Source organism: Colias croceus, chromosome 1, assembly GCF_905220415.1.
Source record: "Colias croceus chromosome 1, ilColCroc2.1".
NCBI classification, from domain to species: Eukaryota; Metazoa; Arthropoda; class Insecta; order Lepidoptera; family Pieridae; genus Colias; species Colias croceus.
In genome coordinates this window covers 2864115-2886101 of record NC_059537.1, presented here as the reverse complement: position 1 = coordinate 2886101, position 21987 = coordinate 2864115, and the positions used below count along the sequence as shown (strand labels likewise).

At 35.4% G+C, this 21987-nt stretch overlaps 1 protein-coding gene across 2 annotated transcripts in view; it reads right to left on the bottom strand.

Moving 5' to 3' along the window:
• Positions 1 to 21987, bottom strand: part of LOC123691031 (beta-arrestin-1) — a 162651-nt gene that overhangs the window by 33092 nt on the left and 107572 nt on the right. For both annotated transcript variants that reach the window (XM_045635224.1, XM_045635215.1), the window contains 3 exons: positions 11342 to 11437; positions 6274 to 6334; positions 6015 to 6157 (listed from right to left, as the gene is read on the bottom strand). In XM_045635224.1, coding sequence (XP_045491180.1) covers positions 6015 to 6157; positions 6274 to 6334; positions 11342 to 11413 — 276 coding nt within the window. In that variant the 5' untranslated portion in view covers positions 11414 to 11437. The remainder of the gene's footprint in view (positions 1 to 6014; positions 6158 to 6273; positions 6335 to 11341; positions 11438 to 21987) is intronic.

Genomic DNA, 21987 nt, shown 5'->3' with positions numbered 1-21987 from the left:
TTCACTACATATTCGAAGAAAGAAACAAATAAGAAACTGGTTACCTTCCAAGCTATCTTACAAGCTATGTCATAATAATATTTTTTTTATATATATATTTATATTATTTTACTTCACTATATATATGTTAAAACAACCTACAGTGTATAAACAATACCTTACAGAGTGATTTTATGTTAATTGATTTTTTTATAATTCAATGAAAACAATATTAGCTATTTACCATAGTAAATGTCATAGTAGTTACCGCTTGGTTACCGTGGTAACCAGTAATGGATACTAAATCTATGGTAACGGATCTAAACAATTACATGTCTTATTAGATTTTACAAAATATTTCCTGGTCAAAATATTTTTTCCGATAGTAAGAAGGCCTCTAAATTGCCGAGATTTTTTTTAATAGTATTTTTATCTTGATGCATGAGAAAAAACCTGTACCAAAAATGTAAACGGTAATGGACACTAAATTAACGGATCTAAACAATTACATGTCTTATTAGATTTTACAAAACATTCCCTGTACAAAATATATTTTCCGATGGTAAGAAGGCCTCTAAATTGCCGAGATTATTTTTAATATATTGTTGTCTTGATGCATGAGAAAAACCAGTACCAAAAATGGGCATTCTCCTTTGGTTTATTTAACTCAAATAGTTTTTGAGTTATAAGGGGGTGAAAAGTGGCTCGAAATGGTTCGTGTAAATATACACACGGCTGCTGCTCGCCAGTTCTCTTCGCTTGAACTCGGCTTGACACGCTGCCGCGTGTCTAGACATGGTCATATTTTCGAAGGCCGAAAATAAATCTAATACAGAAATTTTGAAGACGCTCAAGTTTTTCAAGATGCTCAGCTGTTAAGTCAGGAAAACATGCATCAGCGTAATCAAGTATAGGAAGGAGAAGGGATTGCGCTAGCGTAATTTTAGTAGGAATAGGCAAGAAATTACGAAGCCGCCGGAGCGTAGCAGAAGCAGCATATATCCTACGGCTTAATTCCTGGATATGGAAAGACCAGGATAAAGTTTGGTCGAACAACACACCTAAGTTTCTGACTACCGTTTTGTAAGGCAAAGCAACGTCACCAATTTTAATGTTTGGCAAAATACCCCAGTCAATTTCCGAAATTAGGTAAGGACTACCAACTATGATAACATTGCTTTTAGCTGGGTTGATTTTCAGACCAAATTCGTTACACCAGTTAGTTATATTAGAAAGTTCGAAATTAGTAGAATGTATTGCCTTAGGTAAGTCAGCTAGGGTGGACTGAGTATATATCTGTAGGTCGTCAGCATACATATGGTACAGAGACGTCAGCCGGGAACATAAGGAGTTAATGAAGATGGAGAAGAGGAGAGGAGACAAAACGCCGCCCTGAAGAACACCGGCAGAGACCGCACACCAAGATGAGTACTTAGTATCCACCAAGACACGCTGCCTCCGGCCGTGCAGGTAGGAATGGAACCAGTCAATTACCGAAGGAGAAATGTTAAGTACACGCAGCAGACCCAGCAGTACGTCAAAGTCTACAGTGGTAAAAGCGTTGCTGAAATCTAATAGAGTAAGTACTGTGAGCTGCTTATTGTCCATCCCAGCACGAATATCGTCAGTGACCTTGACCAGAGCTGTAGTCGTACTATGACCGGGACGGAATCCGGATTGAAAATCACTAAGGATATTATTTTTATTCAGGAAGGAGGTAAGTTGATGATGTATTACACGTTCAAGGACTTTGGATAGGAAAGGTAAAATGGAAATTGGACGGTAATCTGAAAAGGAATTTGGATTAGGTTTTTTGGGAAGAGGGATGACTTGTGCATCTTTCCAAACAGTAGGAAATACACCAGTGGACATAGAGAAATTGAGAATGTGAGTAATGGAGGGGATGATGATATCGAGGATGGGAATGATCATAGTACGACTAACAAGGTCACAGCCAACAGCATTTGATGAGATGGACAATATATGTTTGTTAACATCCCGTTCGGAAACTTGCTTGAAAAGGAAAGGAGGATAAGAAGGGGTAGGAAAAGAGGAGAGAATATTGAGAGTACGGTGCTTCATATTGGAGTCGAGCGAGGAGGATGACGTAAAGTGCATATTAAGTTGGCCAATATCAATAGTATTAGGGAGAGCATTCGATTCTTTACCAATCCCCAAGCTTTTCAGAAATTTCCAATTAGTGGCTGAGTCACCGCTCTCAAGGGAACTGTGGATATGGCGTCGCTGAGCGTCTCTGCACAATACGTTGCAACGATTACGTATCCTATTATACTTTGCCCGCGCTTCATCCGTCTGTGCAGTTATCAACTTAGACTTGGCACGGTTTCTTTTTAAGGAAAGAGATTTTAATTCCGGAGTAAGCCAAGGTGCCGGTGTGTGTTTCTTTTTGACGGGTCGGAGTGGTGCGAATTTGTCGTATAGGTTTAAAACAAATGTATTTAGTAAGGAGACTTTCTCATCTGCGCATCGAACACCTCTTGCCAACTAATGTTTTGCGCATCACAGCGAAGCAAATTCAAGTCGATTCCCCCAAAATTACGCAGCAAAATGGTAGATGGTTTGAGTTTCGGAGAATGGAGCTTGTAGGAGAGGTAAATGAGGTCATGATAGGAGAAAGCATCGGCTGAACACTGACCGTGCTTGGAAATGAAATTGGGTAAGGAGACTATCATTAGGTCAAGTAGTGAAGGATTGCAGCCTGGGAAGTAATGAGTTGGATTTAAGGAAAGGGCATGGAGATTATAAGAATTCAGGATGGAAAGCAGCTTATTACTACGGCTATCACCTTTAAGCAGACAAGTGTTGAAATCACCCATAAAAATTAAATGCTCGTATTGGGGAGAGAGGTTATCTACAAGGGTTTCAAAGGAGGAAAAGTAATCTATGGAGAGTGAAGGACAGTAAAAAACACCAAGAAGGATTTTGGCCTGCGGCAAGAGGACTTCAATAAGGAGATGTTCGGTGGAAGAGGTAGAGGGAGGTTGAGAGGAAGAGCAAATTAATTTATAGGGAATGTGAGAGCGAAGGTAGATAGCTACTCCACCACCACCCTTGCCAACACGATCGTTGCGTATAAGGTGAAAGCCGGGGAGAGAATAAGCTGAGGAGGAATGACACAGCTTGAGCCAGGATTCTGATACAAGGATGGCATGGATATTACTTGATATAAACGATGAAAGCATGTCGGGATAATGTGCCGGAATACTTTGGGCATTAATGTGGATGGTATTGAAATTTTTAGGGACGTTATTGAAGAAGGAATCAAGAGTAGCATCAAGAGGAGGGGAAACAGCACTGTGAAAACTATCATCGCTACTGAGAGACGAATCGGACCAGTGTGAAAACAGACCGGAATAATCATTCAAATTTATATCGATTGACATTAAAATAACAATAAATAAGTAAAATATATATGAAAATAATAAATAAATAATATGGTATAATAAAATATATTAGATAATAATAATAATAAAATAAAATAAGCAAATATTATTTTGTTTACAATAAGTAAACGCTTCGTTATCTTATACCCACCTTAACAATTAAAACAAATTAGAGCATGCATTTTAAAAACAAAAGAAAAATAAGCATAACTTAAAATTAACTATAACTAAACTAATTTAAATCAGTATGTACCGTTAAAATTAGAAATAGAATTAAAATTTAGTCTATTGTACAAATAACATATGGCAATGACAACGATTGACAATTAGGTGACATCTGACAGGTGACGTAAAAAACAAACTAACAGGTGACAGTCCAGTCCAAAGTCAAATATGTAGACAAAATAAATACCTTGCAATTTGCATTTAAAACTTATTTGTAAATACCTCTTATATAAATTAAGTACTTATAGGATGTAATACTTATAAGAGAATACAGACTGGAAGGAGGCAAATAAAAGTAATAAGTTCAGGGAAATAGTTAATAACTTATGAATAAAATAGACAGAGGGAAAAGAAAATTTAAACAGAGTGAAAGTATAGAATAAAACCGTGAAACAATGACTATCACTTAGCTCTTGTTGGTCTTCTAGAGCGAGATACACCCCTGACGTGTTTATAAGGTTCGCCAGAGGATGTTGAAGCACTTGGATGAGCCTTTTTGTTGTCTTCCGCAGTAGTAGGGATGTTCTTGAGGTCACCAATAGTATCAACACGGTGGCGGACTCCGTCAGCAGCCATAACAAAGATCCTGCCATTCCTGGTCCAACACTTGGACACTCCAAACTGATTCCTGGCAGCCATGAAGATCTCATGCCGACTCTTGGTAAAGAATTCGGATAGTGTAATTCCTGAACCCTTAAACTTTGTTTTGGAGGACCAGATCTGTTGTTTCATGTGGAGTTCCCGAAATTTAATAAGAACAGGTCTTGGTTTGCCGTCCTTGATTGAGCCCATTCGATGACAGCGGCTGATGTCATTACCCGGACAGTTGGGAAGTATTTATGCGTTTGGATATTGCATCAATAGCCACAGAGGTTGGGTTTTCGTCCTTGCCTTCAGGTATTCCGTGCACCAAAAGAATTTTACGCCTGTATTTCATCTCTAGGCTGTCATGTAGTTGCGTTAAAGCATCAACTTGTGCCTGCAGACATTGGAGCGAGGTGACAACGAACGCACGGAAGGCTGTGAAATCTGAAGCTAATCTAGAGGGAGGACTAGCTAAGGATGACGTACTGCTGGTCTTTTGCAGGTCATTTTGGAACTCCATCATACGTTTATTAAATGTCTCAGACATTTGAGCAACAGATTGTTTGATAGACTCCATAATGTCAATTAGAGGTGAAGTGAAGTTTATATGTGGTTGTGATTATATTGTATAAGAGCTCTTTAAAAGTAGTTATGAAGGAGACTGTACAGGTGAGTATTTTAAAGACTTTGAAGCATAGTTTGTATTGAGTTATTAAAAATTTTTGAAAATAAATTTGGGAGCAATTTAAAACACGTGTTCATTTTTTTTCCACCTACCGCCGAAAAAAAATTTATGGTTTTGGTGGGATATCATTTCTTTTTGTACAGAAAATTACTCTGCAAATTTGATTTACTTTATGAATATAATACTTTTTATACTTATACGATTTTTTTTTATTTTTTCTTGCGGTTTCTCTGTATGGTTTGTTTAGTATTATTTTATACTAGCTGTGCCCGCGACTTCGTCCGCGTGGAATAGTGACTGCATAGTAGTTACTACTTATCTTAAATTATTGAGTAAACACAGACTACCATAAATAATTAAAAGAACTGTAAGTAAAATTTATTACTAAACTGAGCTAAACATTTGATGAGGCTAGTTTTTAGAACCTCACAAAATATAAACAGTATGTAAAACTAGCCTCATCATATTATGGGGTTCAATAGGTCATTAGTTGTTTGCTTTGTGAAAATAATTATATTATTCAAATTAAAAAAGTTATATTTTGGAATAAACATTGTTCTCTAAGAGAAAATAAAACAATTGAGTTTTCAGTCAACCTAAGAACTTAACACATCTTTGTAAATAAATTTCTGGACTGTCTGCAGAACTTGGCACACATTTAGATCTCATTTCTTTTTTTGGCAAATTAAGTCAACGATTGAACTCGGCTCCAATTTTTACATTTATGTTTTTGGTGGGATTAATATCTACGCAACTGTTTAATCTGTATTTATGACATTTAAGGTTCTTGTTTATCTTGAGGTCCTCTTGATATGTACAAAATTTGGTTTATTTAACTTAAATAGTTTTCGAGTTATAAGGTAAAGGGGGTGAAAAGTGGCTCGAAATGGTTCGTGTAAATATACACACGGCTGCTGCTCGCCAGTTCTCTTCGCTTGAACTCGGTTTGACACGCTGCCGCTGATTGATGATCTACGAGTATTTAAAACAATATCAAAAATTTCTAACCTTTACCGAAACACGATGAAATAAAGCCCTCCCACGACCCGAGCAAAAATTTACCTTTAATCATCCTATCAAGCAGAAGATTTACATATATCCATACATATCTAATTGTATTAAAAACAGTCCCTCACCTGTTCTGCCGCAAGGTACAGATCCTTTCGGAAGGTCAGACCCAGCACGTCCAAGTCTTCCCGCCCATATCGAAACGCGGCGAGTACATGGCCGAAGACTTTTCTGTCTTTGACGTACTCTGGGTCGATGAGTACCACGCCATCTGGAAGAGGATTGGTTGATAATTGACCTTTTAGCTTTGGTGTGAGGTTGCTAAATTATATTTCGAATGTAAAGTTGTAGATATAATTTGGTAATAAAATATTTTATGACACATACCAATCGGGTCTACGTGTGTGATGTGGTCTACGAAATCTCGTTTGCCTAAATACACTGTTATCTGAAAAAGAAAATTAATTAATGAATACCGCTTTCATTCTTTACCTAACCCACCCGCTTATGTTTGCATTGAAAATTAGTTTGCTAAAATTTCAGGGTAAGATAAGGTGTGTTTACTTTTCGACCCATCCATCAAAGAAGATTCAATTTATTAAATTAATAGCTTACAAATAATTAATTTATAGAATTAACTAGCATTGATCAGTGGTTTTTGTCTGCGATTAAATATCTTCCTCTTATTTGATTTATCGAGTTTTGTAGAGACATTTTAATCTTATAATTGACCCTATCTTTGAAAATGTTATATTTACAGTCTACGATTTCTTCGTAAGGGGCCATCCATTAATCACGTGATGTTTTTTTTGGTATTTTTTGACACCCCCTCCCCCTTGGTGATACGTGGTGAGGTTTAAGACTACCCCTCCCCCCTATATCACGTGTATTTTTTCGTACCTGCAAAGAATCAAATTTTTTATTTATAAAAAAATACTGTTATAAATATCATCTAATTTTATTATAGTAAATTAAAGACTACCTACTATAATAAACGTTCAGAGGTAGACAGAAAGATTGCAGTTTGTTTTTGAATGACATAAAAATAATGAAAGATATGCGAAAAAGTTGTACGCGTTTGACTAAAAATAAATACATGTAACGCCGCTTTTCGGTTGAGTATCGTGCGCTTGTCGAAAAATAAATACACGTGATATATTACTTTACCCCCCCTCCCCCTTGTGATATTTCGTGATGTTTTGATGGACCCCTCCCCCCCTTTCGAGCCTCACGTGATTAATGGACAGCCCCTAAGAATGTTATCGATTAAAAATATTGAATTAAAAACATGGCCGTCTGCACTCACAGCGGCGGTTGTATAAAAAAACACATGGAAAGCGTTTTATTTCCCTTTCTCATGCAAGCAAAAGTAGAGTGCATCACATTCCTGTAAAACAATTTTTTGAGGTGCACCGTATATTGAATCTTTCACTCCGCTTTCGATTCGATACAGCCCACCTAAAATCGGTTATACCTTTTTGTTTACTTTTTATTTCAGCGAGGTGTTACAATATTTTTAGGTTATGTTTAACTTATGGACATATAACTAATAGTTAAGTATATAGTATTTTGATAATAATAACCACAGTTTTACAGTTTTTTATTATTTGTGTATGTATATTATAATGTAAGCTGCATATATGTAGGTATAGTATATACATAATAAATTTATTATTCTGGCACTTTTTTTATTTATTTTGCACCACCATGTTATTGACTCATTTATTTTCCTCGTCTTTTCTGGGTTGCCTGGTAGAGATCGCTGCCAGCGATAAGGCCGCCCACTGTACATTGTTATATTATATTTTTAAGTTTATAAAATGTATTCTATAAGGTGTACAATAAAGTATTTTTCATTCATTCATTCATTCATTCATTCATTCATTCATTCATTCACAGTTGACAGATATATACTACGTACATACAGTTAGGAAACTAAGCCCCTGCGATGAAATTATGACGTATAGCTATAGGGCTGTTACCTTTTTTATATTTAACCGACTTCAAAAATGGAGGAGGTTATCAATTCGGCCTGTCTGTTTGCTTTTTTTCACAGTTGACTTTGTGGTAATTTTGAGATTAAAACCCGTTAAAATTAAAAAATGGTGTAGCCTAAATATGAATTTACAAGAAGAAACAATCGCAATAAAATATATACCTTGTAAAAGTAAATAGGTACGTTTTTTTCAGTGCTATATTTCGAAATCTTGTCTTTTTTGGACGCCGAAGGCTATTTTAATGTAGGTACCTACCTAAATTATTTATAATGCTTGATATTTGTATGATACATATAAGTATTCAATAATTATTTTAAACCAGAATTAACAATACTTGTATGTAGGTATACCTACTAAATTATTTTTAAAACGATAAATTAAATTAAATTAAAAAACACAAAATATGCAAAAATAAATTAAAATTATTATTATACGAACATAGAACCTCCTTTTATATAACCTTTTTGTTTTAGGATGAAAAAGAAAATAGTTTGACAGGCTTAGTGCTTGACAAAGTGGTAAAGTCACGTATCGATAAAAATACAATAATTATTATAATATCTATCTTTTTCTTCCCTAATATTTACGTAATTATGCACATAAATTTAAACAAGATTTTTTAAGGTTTCCATTTTTTAGATTTTCGTGCTCTTCTAGATTGCGTAAAAAATAGATGCGGTCTTTAAACAGACTGGACTCCTAATAGGTACTATTTGTAGCTATCATTTTGGTAGAAAATATGTCAACATAATTTAAAACTCATACTGCCATATCTATAGAAATTAAAAAATAGTCTCTTTTTAACTTGTAGTCAGATACGATACAGATATATATTTATTGAAAGGGCTACAAACTGAAACAATCGATATTTATTTAATGTGAAATGACATCACTTTAAACTTTTTTCCATACTATATTCAAAATCTGTGGATGTGTCACCCGCTACTATCGATCCCCCTCAATACCCTCGAAAACACGCTTTATGGGGGGGGAGCCATTTCGAACATTTTGTATGAAGTTTCCTTACTGTATGTAAGTATCTGTATATTGTGTAATAACATTGAATTTAACCATACAGCGGTATACGCCAAAATGGAAAAGCATTCTAAATAGGTACCTAGGTAAAGAGTATATCTTAACTAATGAAAGTAAGGAAATTTATCCTTAAACAGATAACCTATATTTATCCGAATTAGCACAAAACATTTACACACAATTACAACATAAATATAAACAAAGCCATACTTTAACATCATATCTAGTGCGTAAAGTGAAGTCCCATGTCCCCTAGTGGGGTAAGGGGCATATATATGCATTATACGTCTGTTTCACTGATCAATTTTCTTTAGGGACAAGTAGGTGATCAGCCTTCTGTGTCCTACCAGACATTTTTTTTTCTTCGTCTCCACCGGGAATCGAACCCAGGACCCCTCGGTGCTACGCTCACGCGTCAATATCGAGTGCGTACATTGGTGAAAATAATCCGAATCGTATTTAAAGCCATATAACATAGCTAATTGGCTAAGCTAAAGAATTTAAATTCCTATCCAGTTCAAGATAACTCCGATAAGTCGTGCGATATGGTGTGCACAATTTGATCGCAGTTATATAATAATCTAGATTCTAGACCAAATTGCCGTGACCTAAAAGGCACGCCTGGCAAGCTTTTAGTCCTAGACGTGCTTAAAATTTAGTATTGAGATAAAATTTTATAAATCGGCGGCTAATGGTGTGTGTAATTTAATCTGTGCTAAATTAAAAAGTTAAGAATTGAATGTGATAAAAATATTGAGGATTCATATTTCTTAAAAAATGTTAAGTATAGGAGATGTTTAAAATCACTAGAATGTAGAAAGAATCTCGAAGACGTTGAGTTTCAAGTTCAAACTTAAATAAGTTTTTATTCAAGCAACTTTTAGAAGCAAATACGATAAATCGTTAATAGAATTGCTCTACAAGAATTTGGTTTGCGACGAAAATATTTATTTTTTAAATTCTGCATCGCGGCCAATTTTTAACCGCTTACAGCTGCAGTGCAATAAAAAAATGAAAAATATTATGAGTTCACGAGTCACGGTTCAAAAATCAAATTTAAATATTTCTCTCGTTTAGGATTCATATGAAATTTTATTTAAATTCATGTGAAATATATTTTAACGGGCTCAGTGTTTCAGGATATTGAGTTTCAATCCTGTATGAATATCCATTCATTGAATAGAGTTTTAAAATCGATTAGACCATTCTACTTTGTATGGTAACAAAAACAATAGTAAACATTAATTTATTAATTAAGTTTTTTTATCAATTAGCTTAACAGTGTCCATAATTCTTCTGTTCGCAAAAAAATAATATTCTGTGGCGCGGCCTGTGGTTACTTGTGGTACTTTTGCTCCACAGTACATTCAATATATATAATCGTCCTATAATCGTCGTATAAATTCAATATAACTAGTATTTTATATATCGATAAAATTACTGTAGGTAATATACTTATATTTCTCACACTTACATAACTCCGATAATCGTGCTCAACTATACTGTATACCTAATGCATTTATCCGTCACGACAAATTGCACGCCCGTGAAGAGATCACTCACAAAAAAACATGACATGCGCTTTTGATCACCGTAACTAAGAGCTAAATTGTACAACAAGAGAGTATTTACCATTTACATACAAACAAACGGTTAGACAAATCATTACGAAATGTAAATAACTAAATAATCACGCGGGAATGTCACGTTTCCCACACAATTAACTATGTTTGCATTTTCATCGAATAATTCGCAAATTATTTTAATGAAATTGCTATAATTGGTTGGACCTTTTAATTTATAACTTTATTTAAATTGTTCTTAATCACCACTTTGGGGTTAAAACCTAATATAAATGAATGATTTTTTCGTTCCGAATATAAGGGAATAATCATATGATAGTTGATTCAAGTTCAATACCACATTAATGAGAAACGCCGGTAAAAAAACGAATATATTAACATGATTCACGTGTTGAAGCTGTTAATTAATTACTTTATGCAATTTTAATTATTGAAGTGAAACTTCTTTATCGGGGTTGGAAAAAATTTAGTGTAGGTAACATTTTTTCGTTACGCGTGACATTTTTCCGTTACGGGCCATCTCTTTCTTATCCTTACCACGCGTGATTCGACGTATTTCTGTAAAGTTGCATATAGTAAATTATTTTTTGAAAAATAAGGTCATAAAGAACACATTCTTTTTGTCCATACTTTATCTTATTATTTTGTCAGTCTACTTCGATCTTGCAAGAATAAGAAGAAAACTGATCACCTATTTGTCCGTGTAAAAATGGATTGCGCAATAGAATACTATATGTGTCGGGTGTCCCATACCTCAAAAGAGACTCGGGACACGTCTAATTGTACCAGAACGTTATATTTGTTTTCTTCATATTTTTATTATATGTGAGTAAGTAATACCTTTCCATTTGGCGAGCTCTTCTTGAACACTCGTGTTGCCTGTCTTTGCTTGTTGCTGCCACCGTCGTCCATTGTGTCGCCGCGCCCGCCGCACCTCTGCAACAAACGACAAATAAAATGAGAAAACAATTGAAGAAGCATTTATATTTTAATTACTATTTACTACTAGCTGGTATCCTAGGTTGATGAGAACAAAAATAAATATAGCCTATATCTCACTCAGGAATTTTATCTGGTAAAAATAAACAAACAAATAAGTGTAAAATCTTTCCTACTTACTTTACTATCATTCGACTTATTTATGTACTACATATTTAAATGACAAAAAGATACACAACTTCTACCCATCTACATATTTAAAACAAGCAGCTTATGAGTTTTGAACAATAATAATTGTTTTCTTATATGAGAACACCATTCATATAAGTATATATAGGTAAACCAGAATCTGATGGCAAATAGGGAAATCAAAATTTTGAGTGTGCAACCCTAGGGAAAATGGACTGAACGATCTTGATACTGCTTACTTTTTATTTTGACCTCAATATCATTATTCACATTACATAAGTGGATAATACTGTACTTAATAATGAGATATCCACGAAATATTATGTAGGCACTTATTACATACTAGCTTTTGCCCGCGACTTCGTCCGCGTGGAATAGTGACTTCCGGCAGAAAAGTATAGATAGCTGTGCCCGCGACTACGTCAGCGTGTAACTCCTTGTGTATTATTAATTTAAAATGTATTGGTAATATTATTTACATCAGGTTCACATGAGGCTTAAGGACCTATAGAATCAAAATACTTTAGCGCAAAGCTTCCGGGTAAACTATATTGAAAGTTGACCCGTCCGGCACGTGAACATAAAGATTTCTAGAACTGCTAACACGGGAAAGAGCAACGTATAACTGACCATGCGAGAAACAACTGACACCGAGATCTACTCCGGCAACATGAAAAGTCTGCCCTTGAGCCTTATTTATTGTCATTGCATAACACACCGATACTGGGAATTGCGTCCTTTTAAATTGGAATGGAAAATTATTTGGTATTAAGGGTATTCTGGGGATAAAGACGGTTTCTCCTGCACCGCAACCTGTTAAAATTTGAGCCTCGATTATATTTTGTTGCAACTGGGTTACTTTTAGTCGAGTTCCATTGCAAAGTTGTGGTGGTCTTAAATTTCGGAGTAGAATAATCGGAATGCCAATTTTTAAACAAATTTCGTGAGAAGGAAGTCCGGGCATATTTAAAGAATTTAAAAATTCTATCGGGTAATTAGTTGCTTCTTGTTCATCGACCATTCTATTTATTGATCTATAAACTTTGCTTTCCCCCTGTATATTCGACAGTATTTTGTTATTAATCTCAGATGCCTGGTCATTGCGAGGAGTTAAAATAGATCTTTCGCATAGCCAGGAATTGTCCCTATTTAATATATTTGTTACGTCACCGTAAACCGACGATATAAGATGTGGTTGAGATTGCACTATACAACATAATTCAGGCGTCAGAATAAGTTTTCCTTGGTGTAGTTGTGGATAGGTACCTTCACCAATCTTTAATAATGAATCAGAAAATTGACTATCATCCGGGTTATCTCCAGTTCTCACTCGCATGTTTATAGTCAAATGCACCGATTGTATATCACGCCACAAATAAGAGCTTTTCAGGCAAGCCCTAACCTCATCAGCTCGGGTTCCCCGTGGTATTACCGGTAAGGTTTGTCGGAAATCACCACAAAATAAAACCGTGATACCGCCCATTGGTCGATCATTTTGTCTTATATCCCTTAAAGTTCTATCTACCGCTTCTACTGCTTTTCGATGGGCCATCGTACATTCATCCCATATGATTAAATTACACTCGCGTAATACCTTTGCTTTGTCGCTATTTCTTGAAATACTACAGGTTGGACTTTCCGTGCGATCTAAATCAATTGGTATTTTGAACATAGTGTGAGCCGTTTTACCTCCTGGTAGCAATGTTGCAGCTATCCCAGATGAAGCTACGGCAAGAGCTATTTTACGCTGATTTCGAACATAAGCCAATATTAATTTAGTCAAAAAGGTTTTCCCAGTTCCTCCAGGTGCATCTAAAAACCATATTGTTCCCAAATTATTTTGAACACTTCCGCACACACGGTCATAAACTGAACGTTGTTCTGCAGTCATCATTGGGACACCGTTTTCTAATGTTGTCAGCAGTTCCATTAAGTTGTAACCAATCTCTGCGGAATATTCCCTATTAGTTACCTCTCCGACTGAGGTTGGTGTTGGCAAACCATATTCACATAGTGATTTACCGCCAACTGCTGTTAACTCATCCTGAAGAGCTAATAAGCACTGATTTATGGCAAGATCACGGAAATTATCATTAGTTGTGCCTTCATCATTGTTAGATATATTTCTAAGAAAGTCTTCTGAAAATTTGTCTTTATATTTTTCCCATAATTGTACAGCATCTGACAAATTACAAAATGTAAGTAATGTTACAAATAAATGACGTAACCGTCTTGGATTATCACTAACACAGGATTCTGCTAAAGCGTCATCCCAATGCTGATCATTTTCAAGCAAATGACGCGCTTGGCAAGCTGCATGATAACTGGGATAAACAACATTGTCTACTTTTCTCAAATCTATAAATGAGGTTGGTCCTCGCACAGTATGTAATAATAATCGCAAATAGAAACACTCAGCGTTGTTAGGATGAACGGTGTATACTCTACCAAGAACATGTTCTTTGAAAATACCTGACTCGCCATCTACAGGCCTGCCACGGCGTCTACGATTAAAGACACCTCGTTGCTTATCGTAGGTATAATACGATGGAACTTCTTCATATAAAAGAGATTTTGCAAAATCATCAGTTTGGCAAAGTCGAAAGAATGCTAATAAAGTTGTTTGTCTAGGGTTCTCTAACCGTTCTGTGACATTTTCGGTGTTGAAATATATACGTTGACCGCCTTCAAGATGAACATCCAGATGGGTCACAGGTGGATATCTTTCATGAATGTTGAAACTTAAGATCCGCCACACAGCTTCTGAAGAACTTATATATCTGCCTGACTGAAATCTTGTAACTTCATCATTTTCATTTCTCAAAGCAAATGTAGCTTGGTCACTGCCCTTATTAATGTACTTACAAATATATTTTATTGACTCTACACTATTACACATTTCAACATTTATGTGAGCTTGAAATGCTCTGGACAACACAGGAGAATACGGAACGACCCACCTATTGTCTAAAATAACCTGTTGTCCAGACACTCGCTTTTCAACAGTGAAACCACCAGTATCTCTTGAACGGCGACGATATTTCGGGTATCCATCATGTCCTGTTACAGTTTCTTCCACTAAGGCTTTTGGATATCTTTTAGTGCAACGACCGTCTTGCATGCAAGAAGAATTCACGTTAAATGCACCACATGGACCATGTATCATATGAGTTTTAACAATGTCGTATAACTCGGAATCTGCAATCGGACTTGGAATTTCGGCACTGATTAAACTGTCTACATCATTAGGTCGAACCTTATCTTTTAACCAAAGCAGGATATGTGCGTGGGGTAAGCCGCGTTTTTGCCATTCAACACTATACATATAACACAATACTTCTCCAAAAATGTTATCTTTGGTAAATAGATCTATCATTGATTTTAATTTTAAATGAAAAACTCTTGCGATGATATCATGGCGGTCATGCGGTGCTTGACCCTCAAGAAGCTCCCGAGTGATTTCATCCCACTTAGGATTGGTAGTTACAGTAATAAATAAGTCGGGACGTCCATATTTTCTTACGTAACAAAAAGCATCTTGAGTACGTTCGTGCATGTAGCGTGGACCACCAGTAAAAGAAGAGGGCAAAATAACTAAACGGCCCATATTCACCGTATCATTATCTTGCTGCATGGCGTCGCGAAGGTGCACGTATTCTTCAGCGCGCAGCTGCCTTTGATTAGATCGTATATAAACTAATCTTTCGGTTTCAATTTTTGCGTACATGTCTACAATAAACTGATTGAATAAGCCACGAAAACGTTGCAAGTATACAAACCTATTCCGTCTTACTTGCAATTGGTAACAGTAAAATTGAAGGCATGAAATCTTTTTATTATAAATAGGTGCGCCTGTATGCGGATCAGTTTGGTATAAAGCAAAATTATAACCATCTTCCCCTCGACAATATATCAAAGGATATTGCAAACCGTCGTAAGCCCTGTGGGTTTCGTAAATACGTTGTAAACGATTGTCTCTGGAACGGATAACGATATCACGCCTATCACATTCCTGGTCGACCAATACCACAGCAACTTCATTCGTGGATGGAGCATTATAACGCCCAGGGTGTTCCTGCGTTGGACGCCTATCGGCATTTATAACAATTTTATAATTGTTATCATCATCTCGAGGAAGAGCTTCTAATGCCGATTTAAAACTGCATACATACGAATTAATCTGATGCAACATGTTCTGAAGTTGTGAAATGAGTTCAGCATTTAAATTTGGGAAATATTGATTTCTTATATTCGACTGTTCGTTGTAGTCGGATACAAAATATATTTGAAGAAACTTAGGTTGGTCTTCAGGCAAAAGAGATCCTATCAAATGGTAAACCTGACCTTGTATTTTAAAAGTAGGCATGAAAGGACCTTCGGAGATTTGTTGAGCACCAAAGGATGTCATCTGAAACGCACTATTATAAGTGCGAATGTTGTCGAAAAACTGTTTAGATTGCACATGTTCCCCTAAAAGTAATGATTTCAAAGGTTCCGGTGGGTCTTCGAATGAAGGCAAATTTATTTTACCTCCAGAACAACAGAATCCAGCCGACTCCTTACTCCACTTTAAAGCATTACAAAAAGAACATACCACGTTCATATCGCCTATTACAGAAGATGATCTGTAATCAATTGTGAAATTATAAGCAAACCCACTTTTATATTTGTCTGACCACGCCACCGTATTTCTAGATTGATCTTCTATGTGTACATCTAAGTTATTAAGACTATGACGAAATCTGTCTGCAGTAAGACGGGCCTCTCGCTGTTCGTCCGTTTCAAGAGACCGAATATTTTCGATTCTTAATCTTTCATTAGACAAACTTATTAATCGTTCTTGTGTCAAAGAATTGTAATGTTCGCGTACCGACTCTAGTCGTTGTTCATGCTCATGTTCATCTTCGAGTGATCGAACAATATTATGGTGCACCCTATCATTTGTCAAACGGTCTTCATATTGAGTAAAAGTTTCAGATTCTCGAGATAAAATATGACGTTCGCGGTCAGCTGTGAGACGCAATTCCCTCTCAGTGAAGGTTTCTGACTCGCGAGACAATATATGACGTTCGCGGTCAGCTGTGAGACGTAATTCCCTCTCAGTGAAGGTTTCTGACTCGCGAGACAATATATGACGTTCACGGTCAGCTGTAAGACGTAATTCCCTCTCAGTGAAGGTTTCTGACTCGCGAGACAATATATGACGTTCGCGGTCAGCTGTAAGACGTAATTCCCTCTCAGTGAAGGTTTCTGACTCGCGAGATAATGTATGCCGTTCGCGGTCAGCTGTGAGACGTAATTCCCTTTCAGTAAATGTTTCGGACTCGCGAGATAATGTATGTCGTTCGCGGTCAGCTGTGAGACGCAATTCTCGTTGTGAAGCAGTTTCAGCTGCTCGGGATAACACATGTTGTTCTTGGTCAATGGTAAGCCTTAGCTCTCGTTGAGAAAAGCTTTGAGACGCCCGTGATGTAGCTCGTCTCGCTCTGTCAGCTGCTAATCGCATCTCTCTCTCTGAAGAGCTTTCATTGGCTCGAGAAGTTGAGGCACTAACTCTCATAGAGTTTAACCGATATGCTCTTTCCTCTGCCGATTCTTGAGAACGCGCATTTCTCATCCTCTTAGCATCTCTAGAATTTCGAGATAAAGATGGTCTTTTTTTAGGTGGCATTGTGTATTTTTAATCAACAGTAACTGAAGCTACCTTGCACTTATGAAATCTATTAATATTATATAATATAAACACTACTAAAATAACTAAAATGCGTACCTACTACTACTTATAAAGAAATAAAATGTAAACTAATAATATGCTTAAACACTACCGAAACCTATAGAATAACAACAAAAGAAATCTATAAATGAACTATAATAATTATAGTTAAACACTACTATAATAAATATATGATAATTACGAAAATAAACTATTAATACCTACCAAAATAACAAAGATACGTACCTACTGCTACTTCACTTATAAAGAAATAAAATGTTAACTAATAATATGCTTAAACACCACCAAAACCTATAGAAAAACAAATAATTACGAAAATAAACTATTGATATAATTAAACACTACCAAAATAACTAAAATACGTACCAATTGATACTTCACTTATAAAGAAATAAAATGTAAACTATTAATATGCTTAAACACTACCAAAACCTATAGAAAAACAAATAATTACGAAAATAAACTATTAATATAATTAAACACTACCAAAATAACTAAAATACGTACCTACTGCTACTTCACATAAAAAGAAATAAAATGTAAACTAATAATATGCTTAAACACTACCAAAACCTATAGAAAAACAAATAATTACGAAAAAAAACTATTAATATAATTAAACACTTCCAAAATAACTAAAATGCGTACCTACTGGTACTTCACTTATAAAGAAATAAAATGTAAACTAATAATATGCTTTAACACTACTAAAACCAACAACAACAACAAAAGAAATCTGTCAATAAGGTCGAACACTCTGAACGTCTATTCGCATCAACAGCCAAATATTGTATGAACCTCGCACGCGGACCCGCCGCCTTTTTATAGCTCCCACCGCGAAGCGCGTCGAACGCGGCAACTGATACACAAAAATAATCCTTATGGCATGATTCTGTATTCACGCGCGATGACTTATAGCGTATTTCATGTTCAGTAGCACCTCGTTAAGTCGAACCTCGATAAGTCAAATACCTCCAAATCTAGAAAAAATGTTTTGTTCCCTTCCCCTCAAACACCAAAACCTCCATTACTTGAAATCTTGACCCTCTATTAGTTGAAATAATCACCGAGTCCCTCCAAGCCATTTTGGTACATATTTTCACTCTTTAACCGTTCGAAGAAGTTTAGTTGATCTGCTCTTAAACATGCAATAACCTATCTTATTTTGCGTCCCTCTACTTTTATCTCCAATTCTTAATTTATTTTATTTTAATTGCCATGGCTAAGTGCACGTTTATATTTATTTTTTCTTATTCGCATTTGTTGCACGTATAAAAATGTATGTATCCAAACTGTGGATAATGTTGTTGGTTGGACAGTTATACCTGTATTTAGATTAAGTTTTATTGTACAATTAACCACTGTTCTGCTGTTTATTATCCCTAATAAAGAAAATAAAATAAAATAAAATAACTCGAAAAATTAACTTTCACCTTTGTATCTCGACCATAGCAACGTTTTATTTTACAACCTTTATCTACAACTTGATCATTTGGAATTTATTATCTCTATTGTTCGAACAAAAATAAGTTGCCGACTTTAAGAACTTGAACTTTTTTGTGTACTTTTTATGTAAAACAATCGATGTACAGCTGCTAATGAGCCTTAATAAAATAAAATAAAATAAATCCCACCAAAAACATTTTCATGTAAAATGTTGCCAAGACGAGCCCATATGACTCGCACTGTCAAAAAGTTATCAGATCTCATGTAGAGCCAAGCTTCTAACACTACACGCCCTAACTCTACAAGGCCTAACTTCACAAACTCTACACCTTAGTCAAAATATGTGGCTTGGCCATTTCGCTACATTCACATCGGCGTAAGGTGAAAAATTAATTCACTGTTCATAACTTTTGTGTTATACAATAGTTCTTGTAGTAACGAACGGCCAAGCCACATATTTTGACTAAGGTGTAGAGTTTGTGAAGTTAGGCCTTGTAGAGTTAGGGCGTGTAGTGTTAGAAGCTTGGCTCTACATGAGATCTGATAACTTTTTGACAGTGCGAGTCATATGGGCTCGTCTTGGCAACATTTTACATGAAAATGTTTTTGGTGGGATTTCATTTCGTTTTGTAAGTTGTTTGTAACAAAATTTTATATGTCGATTAAACTTCTAATTTTTTTTAACAAACATATATATATCTATATATATCTAGGGGAACCAAGTTTTAGATTATTAGATTAGACCTCTAGGGTCATCAAAATTTAATTTAAAATTACAGGTCTTATACAAACTCCCATCCCCTAGTTTAAGGGGATGGGGGATGAAAGTTACAAGTTTTATAATTTTTTTGTTGTTTGTGTGCTAATACTAGCTTACATACAAAATTTCAGCTTTCTAGGACATTAGGAAATACCATAAGAATTTTGATGATCATCAGTGAGTCAGTGACGAAATTAGCGTTTTTTAGATATAAATAAAATCTGAAGTATAAAAGCTAATGTCATTAAAACTTAATATATTCAATAAATCCGCTATTAACAATATATCCCGAAAATTTTGTTGATCTAGCATAATCCAAACCCAAGTTATGAGGGTTCAAAAAAACGTCGAAGCGCTTCGAGAAAAGGTAGGTAGTGCCCGTCGCTTGATCGCTTGGCTCGTCTTGGCGGGGGCACTACCGTGCCCCCAGACTTGCCGACAATGTAAGTACACTATTGTTTCTTAGAAAACATTTTAGGACTATACCATAATAAATTTATGACTCACGTAAACACGTGTTTGCATTATCTGATGACGAAATTATTTTTATTTTAATTGCCATGGCTAAGTGCACGTTCTGATGAGTCTTTTTCCCAGACAGATGAAAAGAACTCTGCGAACATATTACTTATTTTCAATATCTGTATGTGCTGAACGATTACCCAGAGTAAGCGTGGGAACGGACGAAGCGCGTTTTTTGTCTTTAATGTAAGACCAAAAAAGTTTTGTAGATTGGGGTAGCAACGCAACTTATATCGGTCAGTTTCCTAGCGGTCCGCCCCGGCTTCGCCCGTGGTACATATTTACGTTTTCTCTACATAAAAACCATCCTCGTACTTCAAGGAATATAATAGAAAAGAATTATCGAAATCGGTTCAGCCGTTCACACGTGATGCCATGACAACGCGAAACGGGTGCAGACCCGCCGCCTTTTTATAGCTCCCGCCGCGAAGCGCGTCGAACGCGGCAACTGATACACAAAAATAATCCTTATGGCTGCATGATTCTGTATTCACGCGCGATGACTTATAGCGTATTTCATGTATAACTTTGGTGTTTCTACACCGATTTACATGATTCTTTTACTATAACCTGCCCAGGAGTATGAAGAATAATTGTGCCAAATTTGGTTAAAATCCGTCGTGTAGTTTTTGTTTCTATAACGAATATACAGACAGACAGACAGACAGACAGACAGACAGACAGACAAAAATTTTACTGATTGCATTTTTGGCATCAGTAGCGATCCCTTATCACCCCTTCATAGTTTTTTTTTAAATATATTTCATGTACAGAATTGGCCTCTCTACAGATTTATTATAAGTATAGACTAGCTTCCGCCCGCGACTCCGTCCGCGCGGATGTCGGTCTTTGCGTGGATGGTTTATTTCTCCATTTTGAGTAACTCGGACAATGACATCTTATAAATATCTATTGGACCCAAATACGGCTAGGTCTATAATAATACGCAACGTGTGTTCGCGGTACCTACTACAGAACAACGTCTATGGATAACTGAAAAATTGAGATTAATTTTTTTTCTACGTATTTTTCCAGGATAAAAAGTATCCTATTTTACGCCCAGGATAATAAGGTATAATTATACCAAGTTTCATCGAAATCGAACCGGTAGTTTTCACGTGATGTCTTCACATACAGACAGACAGACAGACAGACAGACAAAAATTTTTTTAATCACATATTTGGGTTTGGTATCGATCCAGTAACACCCCCTTCTAGTTATTTTTTCAATATTTTCAATGTACAGAATTGACCCTTCTACAGATTTATTATATGTATAGATACTTACATATTATTTTTATATAGGTAATACAATATATTATTTATTTATACATACCTATTTTTGTAAAATATGGATTTAATGATAATCCAGATCAAAACTAGAAAACTGTTTATAAAATACCTATATGATAATATGATACGATGTTTTATAAAATAAATCAAAAAATAATATGATACGATGTTTTGTAAAATAAAACAAAAATAAAATATGTAAAATCATGTTTATTTTCGTTTTTCGTACTAACACATTATAAAATTGACTTGGACTGCTTGGACTTGACAAATAGCCGTATTGTAAACGCCTGTAATAAGTTTCCATAAAATTATATTTTAATCAACAAACAATAGTATAGTTAAGTACCTACTTATAATATTTTTAATTTAAAGTATCACAACGGGTAAGTCCAATTTAGCACTAAAATCTTTCACGCGCTTTAAAATTGAAAATTGTGATGTGTTTGATCCTTCTTCATCGAATGTTTTTCTATAGACATTGTAAACAACACCTATTGCTTGTGATCGCAGTGGTTTTATCGATATTTCGAAGATTTTGAAGACAAAATCCTAAAAATTAATCATCAACACAAATAATTTGACAACCAATTTTATAGTTGT